The sequence below is a fragment of the Leuciscus leuciscus genome, assembly GCF_965113295.1.
Source record: "Leuciscus leuciscus genome assembly, chromosome: 17".
In the NCBI taxonomy this organism is placed as follows: Eukaryota; Metazoa; Chordata; class Actinopteri; order Cypriniformes; family Leuciscidae; genus Leuciscus; species Leuciscus leuciscus.
The window spans coordinates 39092801-39107521 of record NC_138741.1 but is presented as its reverse complement, the minus strand read 5'-3'; the positions used below and the strand labels follow the sequence as shown (position 1 = coordinate 39107521).

Genomic DNA, 14721 nt, shown 5'->3' with positions numbered 1-14721 from the left:
AACGACTTGAGAGGACTTTCATGTCCAAGTTTCAACCAGGAAACTTGTATTTATGATAATTCACATGAAAGCAGCATATAAGGCTGCATGATATTGGGGGGGGATTGGCATTGCGCTATTTTGTTTGTTTGTGATATGTTTTGGGAAATATACAGGAAAAATCCAGGAAGATGAGTTGAATGGCTCTTTTTAGGGAAGAATGACACATTCTACAATGATTGGGGTGGTTTTGTCGGGGAGTGAATCTGCATAGAAAAATTATAAAGAGCTGAAAATATACTTTTTGCCATGATGACTTTTTGTTTTTTTAAAGTGCAAAATTATTTTAGTCCTGAAGAGTTGAGAAAGTCTTGTGTGTTCATACTTAACTCTACTCTTTACAAGCACCAACTCAAACCATCAAGTGTTTTGGTTTTGTTTTTGTTTTTTATTCTTGCCATTTTACCTCTTTTTACAGGCTATACCATAATAATAATTATGATTTTATTGTGATTAATATTATATATTAAATAAAATATTTAAATAATACTACTGTATTGTAACAAAAATAGTGGAACACTTTATTTTACAATGTCCTTGTTACATGTGTTACATGTACTTACTATAGTAATAACAGTAAATTTTGCATAATTACATGCAACTAACCCTCAACCAAACCCTAACCCTATAGTAAGAACATGTAGTTGCTTTACTCAGTACTTAAATATATAATTACACTGTAACAATGACACCTTAAAATAAAGTGTAACCCAAAATAGTAATGCAATACACTTTATTTTACTGTAAAATTGCAATTCTAATATGCATGTCTTCATTTCTTTCCATATTTCAATACCATTAAGCTTTTATTTAAACAGTTTGCCGGCAAATAGCTAAACTGAAGCCGCTGTGTGATCATCTACACGCTGAGATGAATCAAGCCGTTCTGAATCACGCGAGTAAATGATGCGCTTCTCTCTGAAACTGCTCATATTTACTTCATTAAATCTCAGCCATAAGCCATATCACAGTAACGGATGTATCCCGATATATCGTGCAGCCCTAATGAACGGTCCCAGCAAACGCTGCCATTTGGTGCAAATGATGAGAACGCTTGAAAGTAACCAGATCAGGAGTTGTGTCACTCTGATGCGCTGCACTAATTGAAAACGTGGCGGCAAACGTTGGTAAGGTCCCTGTGAAGGAAACTCGCTGACCTTTTCACTGTTTCCTGATATAACTCATATAAACAGCGGGGATGGAGTAGAGGGATCAGTCCTCCAGAGCCTGTGATTGGCTGAGAGAGAGACGACGACAGGAAGCTGGACACGGGCGCTCCTCTGCTCCGAGAGCAGCGCAAATGTCAAATGTAAATGTCAATTAAAAATTACAAGCAGCTCTGAAAGGTGGACTCTGAAGGGTCTGACATTTTTTTTTTTGACATGCCAAAGTTTATCTGACAAGGCAGCGCACAGACATGACAGCATGTGCCGTGTCACGTCTGCACACACACACACACACACGTGAGGATCATGCTGAAGACTGCAACGGAGCCGCTCAAGCGCATCGCATCAGATCAGATAAATAAAGTGATTCTCATGAGAGGCCGTGACGGACAAAAGGAAGGTTGTAGTTTTATGTTTTCTTTCATTTATAAGCACATTTCATTCGTCTTTCCCAAGCGCTTCAGGAGTATTACTAGCACTGTGTGGTTTGTACTTACTAGAAGAGACTTCTGGATACAGCAGGCCAGTGTATGTTTAAATATGTATTAAAACTGTTCAGGTATTTGTGAAATCCCTCAGAAAAAAACAAAAATATGATTGGATTATTACAATATTTGCATGTTTGGAAATCTAAAACATTTACTGGCACACTAAAGAAAAAGATAGAAAGAACTGTATTAAAAAGTGTCTATACGATTTCTAAATAACATTTATTTGATTATAAATTTGATTACACTATTTAATCAAAACTAAACTATCAAAGCCTTTACATTTTGCATAAATTTGATTACACTATTAAATGCAGAACTAATAATCTTGCACAGCAAGATTATTAGTTCTGCATTTAATAGTGTAATCAAATTTATGCAAAATGTAAAGGCTTTGATAGTTTAGTTTTGATTTAATGGACAGACGTCTGGTTCTTTTAAAACCTATATATTTTACTTTTTAATATTTTAGTGATAGTTCAGCTTCTAGACCCCGACATACTCAAAGCTCTTATACTCGATATATTAGAAGCTCTTACTCGTTCTCCGCTTAGGGGTGAAAAGAAGAGTGGAATATAAGTGAACTCTGTTAGTGAACATCCCGACGCAGTCCACATGAATGTGTAAATATGTGCTGCTCTTTCCTCTCAATAACAGAATAAACAGAGAAAACAGCAGTTCAGAAAGCATCTGATCATAGTGATGTGGATATGTTTGAAACATCTGAGATTCAGATCTACAGTCATACTTTATACAGTAGATTGCTTTAAAGCAGCAGCTTTACAGTATTGAACATGACAAACAGTGTCAGTGTCTCTTTCAGCTTCAGTTTCTGCTATAAAGCGGCTCTCAGTGTGTTCATGTTTTTACTCGCGTCTGAACAGAAGAAATGAACCGGAGAAGATTTACACCTCAGAGAAGGCGGAGCCTCAGAGCCACACCCACCTGTTACATCATCATCATCATCACCGACCAGAGCCACACCCACCTATTACATCATCATAGACCAGAACCACACCCACCTATTACATCATCACCACCGACCAGAGCCACACCCACCTGTTACATCATCATCATCACCGACCAGAGCCACACCCACCTATTACATCATCATCATAGACCAGAGCCACACCCAACTATTACATCATCACCACCGACCAGAGCCACACCCACCTGTTACATCATCATCATCACCGACCAGAGCCACACCCACCTATTACATCATCATCACCGACCAGAGCCACACCCACCTGTTACATCATCACCACAGACCAGAGCCACACCCACCTGTTACATCATCACCACCACTGACCAATGGGAGTTCAGAGGTGTTTACCGGCCGGAACAAACTTATCGTGTGTATGTTGTATCGATGTCCTGATGCTGTGTGGGTTCTGTGCGAGGTGAACGTGTGTGTGACCTGTTGCAGTAGCTCCAGAACTGCTCGTTCAGGTAAGCGTGATGGCTGTGGTCGTCTCCAAACGAAGCTTTGCTCTCAATCCAGTGAACGATGTGACCATCAACAGCTGTGGAGAAACACAACACCTCTAACCGGCTGATCTCAAGAGCACGTTCACAAGGAGACTTTACTATAACCAGTGTTTAAACAGAGAGAGAGCGATTAGCAGGCTAACAAACACAAACTACAAGACATTTTTAGTCAAATGTCAGATTATTTTCATGCAAAACTGAGATCATCTGTGAACAAAAGTCCAATTAAACAGACAGTAAACGACATCAGCCAGATGCTGGTCACTGTACTGGTTTAAATGGTCCTCAGGTGAAAAGCATAAGCAGAGCTCACCGATCGGCACCTCCAGGATGATGTCGGGGGTTTTGTCGTAGCCTTTGGCACGGAGCTGGTTCTCATCTGTACAGAAAAGACATGTTTAAACTCAATGCTCCATCTCTCTGACCCTCAGAACTGAACAGATCTGAACAATCTCTCTCCACTTTACCCACAATTCAAGTAAATCTGATTCACTGATAATGAGTTCATTGCTGTAAAAAATAAAGCAAATTATTTGTACTTATAGCTTACTGCATGATTTTACCCACTACAAATAAAAGCAACTAACAATAAACAAAACTTCTACAGCATATATTAATTTTAGCTAATGTTAATCTCAACATTTACTAATGCATTTCTAAGATCAAAAGTTGCATCTGTTAACATTAATGCACTGAGAACTAACATGAACATATGTATTTTGCACATTTGAAACAAACATCAACAACAAAGGTTAATAAGGTTTGCTGTAAGAATCTATTGCTTGTCTTTAGTTCATTTTAGTTAATGCATTAATGTTAACAAACAATAAATTGTTAGGTGTTACTGCTAGTGTCCAGAGTTAAAAATGCAAATTCACATAAATCTGGCTTTTAAACTGTATTTAGTCAAGCTACAATTTCAGCAACAGATACCAAAAATTTTTTTTTTACAAACTTCAAAAAATCAACAGAAAATAAAACAGAGGATTGCGTTTCAAACACTATTTACACACTATTCTGAATTAATTTTCATTTTTAAGCACTGTACACTGTTAAAAAAGCTATTAATTTAGTTGAACTTCGGTCGATTTCGTACCATATTAATAGGAAACGGCTAAAGCTAAACCCGCGGGATACTGTGGAAGATTCAGTGGACGATCAGGGTTTGGGTTAGTTCAATAATCAGTGTTTTAGAACTGGGAAGAGTGATTCAGGTCTTTCATAGTACATCAAGCTATTATTGCCACATTTATTTTGATTAAATGGTTTCCTCGTGATGTTACCCCTTTAAAACACTTCCCTAAAAACTGGCAAAAAGCACTTGTGTTTTTTACCTGAAGTTTGCATGCCTGTAACTCAAGAATTATTAGACGTATATTAATATCCTTCAAGATTCTAATTCTTAATAAGCTTTTCTTTTGGTATCTTCATTTTAAAGGCTCTATATGGTTCAATCCCAGAGATATGGAGATCTCAATGCGGCTCCGTGAGTAAAATGGTCAATTAAACAGATTTTCAGTGGTCAAAAACCAAATGTGAGTTATTTTGCACACAGATGATGCTCTTTTCTTTTAAAAAGGAATATCAGAACAACAAAAAATTTTGAAACTAGAAATGTATCTTGTTTTTTTTCTATTAACTCAATTGCCTAGAATAAACCTGTCTGAGTGCCGTAAATATTCCTTTTCCAAAGTTTGCGTGCCTGTAACTCTAAAAGTATTAAAGATATCTTAACATCCTTATAGATTCTAATTCTTTTTAAACATTTCTTTTGGAATCTTCATTTTTAAGGCCCTATATGGCTCAGTCCCAGAGATACGGGCATCCCAATGAGACTCCATCTTCAATTTGTTGAATTTTACCCACTTTCAATGGTCAAAAACCAAATGTAGCCAATTTTGTCAAATAGCTGATTATTATTGTCACATTTATTTTGCTTAAATGGTTTCCTCATGATGTTACCCCTTTAAAACAGTTCCCTACAAAGCCAGCAGCAACAACCCAGTGAAGGCACACACATGACCTCGGTCACCGCAAACAAAGCAAAGTCATCTGAAGACTGGAGAGCAACAGAAGCCGCTTCATCTGTGGAATGTTTGCTGGCACTGCACAAACGTCTGGGATGGTGATGGAGGGTGTGTTGTATCAGTGTCCTCAGCCATTGTCCTTGAGTCCTGGTGAAACACCTGATTTCTCCATTAAATCACAGTGAGCCGGTCATTCCGTGTCCAGTCGAGCTGAACCGCTACAGGGCGTGAGGGCGAGGGTCTGTCCACATGGTCACAGTGTGAAGATCATCTTCGTACATCACCTTTGATGAGAATTAATGAGCTGTTTCAGAATCCATTCATCAGGCCATGTGACCCACGAGCCCAAACACCCTCGGACGGGTCAGAACGGGTCACACCTGAATCCTTCCTCAAGAAACACGTGACACCAACGCATCATTCAAGTATACTAGGGGTACAGTATATTAATCATGTACTGCTGCACTTCTTTAAAGTGGTGGAAATCCAGCTTTTAATGTTGTTTATGTGTTTATGTGGTGTGTTTAATATGCTTTAAGACAAACCATGTGTAAATTCATAAGTCGACACCATTGCTGAGTATTTTCTCCTTAAAACTGCAGTGAACCAAAGACAGTCTCAAAAACACGCTTTGAAATCGCTGGTGATAGCTATGATGTAGATGAGCTAGCCTCCGCTAGCTTGCTAACTAACATTACAGTATTGATGTAGTGTTTACTGGCGCTTTTGTGAGACTGCTCATCGCCCCTTAAGGGGAATTAACCATGGCTTTGTGATCGATTACTGTTTGTATGACAATAGTTTTCCAACAAATATGATTAAATGGTGGATAACATCATATCTATAAGACACACTGGGCCAGCTAACCAATCACAGCATTTCGTATTTCGGAGGGAGGAGCTTCATCGAAAATGACGCGTTCAACCAGACTGGGGAGAGAGGAGCTGTAATCATGTAAAATATGTAAAAATAATGTGTCTTTTGAACAATCAAACATGAAAACATGTTCTAGTACACCCCAAAAACAAAACAAGACTTCCTAAAAGGGCATAGTAGGACCCCTTAAATAAAAACAAACAAACAAACAAGCAAGCAAAAGTGTACACAGGGAAGCAGATGCAGTCTAAATTAAACTCAGTAGAGGCTTACCTAGAAACGACAGGTTTCTCTCTCTGAGCTTGTCTCGTAGAATATCTTCATGTTCCAGACCGATGGCACTGTGAGAACATGGTTAAGGACGTACTGCAAACAAACTTCACAAAACCCCTCATTTAAGGAAATCAGAAACAGTTGTGCGCTTTAATTTGTGTGCTCTCTCCTCATTTCTCATGGAAACTGCAGTGAAAATTTGTACGGTCAACTTTTACAAGCCCCTTTCTAAATGTTACCTGTGCCCGGTTGCCATGGAAACACGTAGACAGCTGAGCGGGGTTGCTGTGGTAACAGCAGAAAAATGTGTGTTTTGTTGTAATATGAAGAGTGAGACAAACCTCTCTGACCTAAGGATCATAAACACGGTCACGACACAGATCTGTCTGCACAAAGCTCAACGTCACAATGGCAAGGTGTTGCTAAGGTGTTCTGAAGGGTCTCTAGGCTGTTCTGAGTGGTTGACAGGGTGTTGCTAGGGTGGTTACTATGGTATTATGAGTGGTTGCTAGGCGTTTTCTTCCTGTCTGGTGAGGAAAAGTGTCTCAGTGATCTTCTGGTCTGTAGATGTGTCTCGGGTTCCGAGTCCTTCAATTAACATCTGTGGGATTTTTTTTTATTTTTTTTTTACTTGTTTTCTATTCCAGCAGGTGAAAATTATACGCCTGATCACTTTTATTAAGTAGCAGAACTCTCCTGAACAACACGCATGATTTGAGGAATCTTTCATGTCCGCATCACAAACAATGCACTTACATTGAGCTCGTTAAAATTACAAACAACTTACTTCTAGCTTCTGACCAAGGCTGTATCTCAATACTAGTTTTACTCGATCTTAGTGCTGCGTTCAACACTATAGATCATAAAATACTCTTAGATCGACTACAAAATTACACTGGTATCCATGGACAGGCATTAAGCTGGTTTAGATTGTATCTATCAGACGGTTATCATTTTGTCTATTTAAACAGGGAAATATCTAAGATACATCAGTTAATTAAGGAGTGCCTCAAGGCTATAGTGCTGCGTTCAACACTATAGATCATAAAATACTCTTAGATCGACTACAAAATTACACTGGTATCCATGGACAGGCATTAAGCTGGTTTAGATTGTATCTATCAGACGGTTATCATTTTGTCTATTTAAACAGGGAAATATCTAAGATACATCAGTTAATTAAGGAGTGCCTCAAGGCTCTGTGTTCGGCCCTCTGCTATTCTCAATATATATGCTGCCACTTGGTAATATTATAAGAAAACATGGAATTAGTTTCCACTGTAATGCTGATGATACTCAGTAATATAATTCATCACGACCAGATGAATTATCTAAATAATCTAAGTTGACAGAGTGTATTAAAGATATAAAAAATTGGATGACCAGTAATTTTCTTCTATTAAATTCAGATAAGACTGAGGTATTACTTATTGGACCAGAAGTAATATATATCATTTGGAAGGATGTTCTGTATCTTCATCCTCTACAGTTTAAGACCTGGGTGTTATAATAGACAACAACTTGTCTTTCAATAATCATATTTCATGTTACAAAAACAGCCTTCTTCCACCTCAGAAACATCTCTAAGCTCTAGAATATGTTTTCTGTTTCTGATGCAGAGAAAATAGTTACTTACTTGTGTAAAACACATGCAGCCAAAACATCAGACAATAAACTGATAAAACTGAAACGTGTTCATGGTTTGATGGGTGTGTGTGTGTCGTGTGTGTGACGGGGCGGTGCAGTGGGCGATACGATGAACCCACGCAGATGCAGAGAGTGAGTTAATGCTGACGCCTGAAAGAGCTGGGGGGGGGGGGGGGGGGGGGGGATGGGGTTGAGTGACCACGGACAGACAAACCCTGTGACCCTTCACCCCTGACTACACACACACACACACACACACACACAGATAAGTCTGAGAAGTGCACAAACCTCCACTCGCTGTCTGTTACAGAACGTCCTGAGCATTGTAAGGATTGACTGACTGGATGGAGTGACATCTCTGTGTTCATTAGAGAGAGTGAAGAGTGTGTTATAGAAGCGCGTGTAACAGAAGGTCATGTGCTTCGGTTGCATGCATCACATAAGACTTTTAATGAATTCTCATTTTATTTTTAAATAAAAATCTTATTGAAAAACTTTACAGAAGTGTTATTATTAATTTTAAAATAACTGTCTGATGTTTTTATTTTAATTCGATATTTAAAAATAGTTTCTTATAATAAAAATACTCTTATATTTTAAGTTGTCATGTACATTTTAGTTTAATGTATAGTATTTAAATTTTTGTCATTTTGTCATTTTACTTGATAAATATTCAAGTTTAATTTATTTTTATTTCACTTTTAGTTGCCAAGGCAACATTTCTAATTATCATTTAAAAGTTTTTCAACTAATATTTATTTTCTTTCAGCTTTATTTCAACTAAATGGAAGTGTTTCTCAGCCTCCCTGGGAAAGTCTATGCCAGGGTACTGGAGAGGAGAATCCGGCCGATAGTAGAACCTCGGATTCAGGAGGAACAGTGTGGTTTTCGTCCCGGTCGTGGAACACTGGACCAGCTCTATACCCTCTACAGGGTGCTGGAGGGCTCATGGGAGTTTGCCCAACCAATCTACATGTGCTTTGTGGATTTGGAGAAGGCATTCGACTGTGTCCCTCGCGGTGGCCTGTGGAGGGTGCTCCGGGAGTATGGGGTCCGGGGCCCTTTGCTAAGGGCTATCCGGTCCCTGTACGACCGGAGCAGGAGCTTGGTTCGTATTGCCAGCAGTAAGTCAGACTTGTTCCCGGTGCGTGTTGGACTCCGGCAGGGCTGCCCTTTGTCGCCGGTTCTGTTCATAATTTTTATGGACAGAATTTCTAGGCGCAGCCAGGGGCCGGAGGGGGTCGGGTTTGGGGACCACACGATTTCATCTCTGCTCTTCGCGGATGATGTTGTCGTGTTGGCCTCATCAGACCAGGACCTCCAGCATGCACTGGGACGGTTTGCAGCCGAGTGTGAAGCGGCTGGGATGAAAATCAGCACCTCCAAGTCCGAGGCCATGGTTCTCAGTCGGAAAAGGGTGGCTTGCTCGCTTCAGGTTGGTGGAGAGTTCCTGCCTCAAGTGGAGGAGTTCAAGTATCTTGGGGTCTTGTTCACGAGTGAGGGAAGGATGGAACGGGAGATTGACAGGCGGATCGGTGCAGCTTCTGCAGTAATGCGGTCCCTGTACCGGTCTGTCGTGGTAAAGAAGGAGCTGAGCCGCAAGGCGAAGCTCTCGATTTACCAGTCAATCTACGTTCCTACTCTCACCTATGGTCATGAGCTGTGGGTCATGACCGAAAGGACAAGATCCCGGATACAAGCGGCCGAAATGAGCTTTCTCCGTAGGGTGGCTGGGCGATCCCTTAGAGATAGGGTGAGAAGCTCGGTCACTCGGGAGGAGCTCAGAGTAGAGCCGCTGCTCCTCCACATCGAGAGGGGTCAGTTGAGGTGGCTCGGGCATCTTTTCCGGATGCCTCCTGGACGCCTTCCCGGGAAGGTGTTCCGGGCATGTCCCACCGGGAGGAGACCCCGGGGAAGACCTAGGACACGCTGGAGAGACTATGTCTCCCGGCTGGCCTGGGAACGCCTCGGTGTCCCCCCGGAAGAGCTGGAGGAAGTGTCTAGGGAGAGGGAAGTCTGGGCATCCCTGCTTAGACTGCTGCCCCCGCGACCCGGCCCCGGATAAGCGGTAGAAGATGGATGGATGGAAGTGTTTTGCACCACAACTAATTTCATTAACGCTTAAGCAGAAATTTAGTAGTCGACGAGTCCAATGATCCGCCAAAACACAGCAGAAAACAGCCTGTAATAATTACAGTACAGTGTAACAACGACACCTTTAGGTAAAGTGTAAATAAAGCGTGGTAATACCACAGTAAGATCAGACGGGACTATATTTCTCAGACGATCGTTGAGTTAGCCAAACATCACTGACTTCTCAGATTCGGACGGGATTAAAATCACACAGTACGTCTGTGAAACATTCATTTCTCCAACATCCACTGAGAACTACAGACCTGAGTGTCATGAAATCTGATTAACCAAATGGTAAATGATCAACAAAATGAAATCATCTGGATTCAGTCAAATTTGCTGGAAGTGAAATAAATGTGAGGAATGAAACTACATCATCCTTACGGTCGGTGATGAAGATAAAATCTGGACGTGCTAAAATATAATCCTGCATACGTGAGGAAATCACACACACACCTTGAGCGTGAGCTTTATGTCAGGTGAAGCTCGGCACATCTCGTCCCTGTGAACAGCTCCTCGTCAATTCCAGGCTTAAAGTTTTATGGGAAGGATACTGTTTGATGCAGTCGACCAGCGGTCCATAACAGCAGTCGTTTACTGTGCACTGAAAACACAAGAAATATTACAGTCCCCTCAACATCCATTACAAACTCCCAGCATGCACTGCAGCGCCGACACACCACACTGGATTCACACGAGAACATCTGAGTTTGTACAATTTACTAAGAATCGAAACCACAAACTAACGACCTTTAGCAGGTAAAACGAGTATAAAGAAGTTTAAGAATAACAGAGAAAATTCATAATTTAATTGTGTACAGAGTCATTATTGGCAGACAGTCTTCCTCAACAATCATAACTTTTAAATCTCATTCGTGCTTGTTATGAAGTTTGATATGTTCAAGTTAGGATTCTGACTAACTGAAAAGCCTCTGATTGGCCATTGCGATCACATGCTCAACAACCATGTCTGTGATTGGCTACTATCATGACAAAACACGCTTTGAAATCGCTGGTGTTTCTGACGTCACAAACTACCTTGTAACCAATCAGATCAACGTGTGATCGTCAACCAGTGGATCTCTGAGCTGAGTGAGTGAGTGGAGGCGGGGCTCATTTGCATATTCATAGAACCGCGAATACTAAATGAGGCAAGGGTGTCGAGTTACATTCAAGATGTTTTAAGGCATGAAGACTTTTTACAAGGAAAAAAAACGTTTAAATATGTCATTTTGGTGATCAAAGATGAGTTTTAAGGGATACAATTATTGACTACAGTGGGACTTTAAGTATCGACTTGGTACCGAAGTATCTGTACTTTTGACAACACTAATAAAGAGCAACTTAGTTCATCTTCAATAGAAGACAGGACCAGAGAAACCGATGATGTGTGTTGAGTGCTAGTACCTGCTCGATGTGCTTGGCTAACAGCAGGTCAGGGATCAGATGTGGCTCGCGCAGCATGTTGTTGAGGACGAGTCTGGACGCTGCTGATGGAGACAGAAACACATGCGTTACACACTTCCAGATGAAAGGTCAGAGTTCAGCTGAGTTTGAGGAGGAATCGATGAAGACGCATCTCATTATTAAACTCCTCCACCTGTAGTATTACTATGGGCTTGGTGTGGATGAGCTGTGTTACGCAGGGTGAAACATTTACTCCATTCATGCTGCACTAACATAATAAATCAGCCCACAAGCCCCACGATTAATCCCCTATTACTCCAACATACAATCATATTCAGATGTAATGGATTGAAGAGAGTATCCAGAGAGATTCACATGAGAGTAACACTGAGTGGATCAAACACTAGCCAGTGCATGATGGGAAATATGAGGCCTTGTTTGGCTCAGACAGATGGTGATGTGAAATAAATGATACTTCAAAGGGTGATAATCAAGTAGAATTTCATTTGATTTAATTATAATGTAAGGTTTGTGCACAATAAAGCCATCGTTTAGTGTTTTCATGGCCATTCTTCACCGCCCCCGCCAGCAGGACGCCAGTTTACTGCACTATATTACAATCAAATCCTAATCTAATCATGACAAACTATATATCGTTGGAAAGGTCTAAGACTCCTAAATAGATATTTGACCACTGCTTTTTGTTACTAATTACGTAGGAACAGTAATAGATTAATTTATGACAAGAGTGCACCTCAAAAAAAATCTAGTTCTGGCCTTTGTCATATGTATATTATCCTCTAAAATGTAATATTATATACTATTTTAGTAATTATCATAAATTAGGAACCATTCGAAAGCTCCCGAAATCAGAATTCATCCTGTGAAAACCATTTTTAAATTGGACATTGCGTTACCATAGAAACAGAACTCTAAATTATTTTATCAGGCTCCTCCCCTATTGGGAGTCGTCATGTTTCATAATTTATGATCAAAACCTTTTCTAATCTTGACAAAACACGCTGTCTGAAAGGTCTGAGCCTCAAGGTTCCATATTTTGTGACAGAAGTGATATTTGGACAAATGTATTCATTTGTTACGGCAGAATGCATAAAATAAAATTCAAGGGAATGTATGTCACCCGGTGGCTGTATTTGTATTACGCCTAAACAAAATCTCATGGCAACTTCAATTTTTGTGATATCAACTTCAAATTTGGAACACAACTTGGTTAGACATATGGCTTTGATTTTATAGTAATTTTAAAGTAAAATATATATATATATATATTTTGTAACATATATATTTTATATAAAATAAAAATATTAAGTACAGTATATTTGATTTACTGTAAATTTAAACTTCCATAGTTTTTTCATACTTTCATTTTTTGAAGCTTTCACTTCAGCAATAACCTGCTGAGTGTCTTCTTTAAAACAAGACCAAAGATGCCATAGAAGAACCCGTTTTGGTTTTGGTTTTTTAGTAAACAGTTCTTTAAAAAAACTTTTATTCAATGAAAAGTAAGGGATCTTCATGGAACCAAAAATGTCAATAAGGAACCTTCATTTTAAGAATGTTTAAAGCCATATTTAAAGGTGAAGTGTCTCATTTCAGACAGCTTCTACAAACACTCCATCCCATCTAAAGAGCCTTTGTTTTTCAGAGTGTATTCTAGTAGTTGTTTTCTCAGATTACATGTGCAATGGTAAAAGTAGTAGTAAACTAGTGCGAAGTAGTATAGACCTACTTGATATTGAAACCCCAAGATCAAGACTCCAACCCAATGGATCTTATCCCTAAAGTTGTGGTCACATTTACTGTTGCTCTGTGAAATTCTGCAGTTGAAATCCGGTCAGGAACACTCACGACCGGGAGTTCTGATGGTTCGGATGAAAGCTGATGGTTTAAAGTGACTTCTATGTGAGCAGTGCTTCACACATTTCTATTTTATTGACACTGGATGTGAATTGACTGTAAATTTGCTAATGCGATGGCACCTAAAGAAATGAGCTCTGCCATCGGTGTATGGCGGCACACAACACGCATGCATGTCTATTAACCGCTAGAGCGCCGATTAATCCAGTAATGAAACAAGTGAAGTCTTTATGAATCAATCATTTAAACCGATTTAAAAAATATTCTGTTTCACCTGTCTGGATCTTACATGTGTGTTCAAGCATATTCTACCCCATCTGAGAGGGTTTTCTCCAGCGCTGGAGATACAATAAGCTATAGGAGAGGTCCCACATTCTCACAGAGAATGCAGAAATGTTGATTTCCCTTCAGAAAAATTAAGTGTTTTTGCAAAAATTGCTAATTATGTTGAATTTCTTTGACATTACCAGTCTGTTAAATCTCATTTGACAAGTAGAAGAAATAAACACAAAAAGGATTGTTTGAGTTGAGTATTGTGCATTTTTTCCTTAATAATTAATAATATGTATTGAATCGGAACCAGAACCGAAACCGGAATCGTTAGGCGGAACCGGATTTCGAACCAGAACCGGAAAATTTATTCCCAACCCACACACCCCTGTCATCGCTATACATCTGCACACCAACACAATCCTCCCTCACTGGCTGCATCTCAACACTCCAACCCAATAGATCTTATCTGTAAAGTTATGGTCACATTTACTGTTGCTTGGTGAAATTTTACGGTTGAAATCCAGTCAGGAACACTCAAGATTGGGAGTTTTTTGTAGACTTCGCTCACGGACAGAAAGCTAATTGGTTTAAAGTGACTTCTATGTGAGCAGAGCTTCATACATTTCTAAGTTTTTGACAATGGATGTGAATTGCCTCTAAGTCCACTAATGCGACAGCATCAAGCAGGAACCTTCCGGTCTCTCTCTCTCTCTCTCTCTCTCCAACACGGAAGTGACTTAAACTGCAATTCATCGACCAGCCACTGGAGACCGGCTGCAGAAGAGAGTTTTGGTCTATATAGCTAATCTTGCCCTTCATGACGACTGTGAGGGGGGTGCATTTTTTTTTATAACTCATTCGTTTAAATTATATTAAGCCTTAAAGTTCTGCATAATTAAGGGCGTGGCCACTTGAGTGACAGGTGGATTGCCGCTGATGTCACTACTAGCCTTTTGTCTGCAGTCTGTTAGCGGCACGTCACCTCAGCTAATCCGCCTCGCTGCACATTTTCGTTTATCCGGG

General features: G+C 40.0%; 1 protein-coding gene across 7 annotated transcripts in view; it reads right to left on the bottom strand.

Annotated features, from left to right (window-relative positions):
• The window catches only part of cdin1 (CDAN1 interacting nuclease 1), a 109035-nt gene that overhangs the window by 45806 nt on the left and 48508 nt on the right, over positions 1–14721 (bottom strand). For 6 of the 7 annotated variants that reach the window (XM_082143600.1, XM_082143596.1, XM_082143597.1 and 3 more), the window contains 5 exons: positions 11548–11630; positions 10695–10744; positions 6361–6428; positions 3498–3563; positions 3114–3219 (listed from right to left, as the gene is read on the bottom strand). In XM_082143600.1, the coding sequence (XP_081999726.1) occupies positions 3114–3219; positions 3498–3563; positions 6361–6428; positions 10695–10744; positions 11548–11630 (373 nt within the window). The remainder of the gene's footprint in view (positions 1–3113; positions 3220–3497; positions 3564–6360; positions 6429–10694; positions 10745–11547; positions 11631–14721) is intronic. The other variant, XM_082143599.1, reaches the window with a different exon arrangement.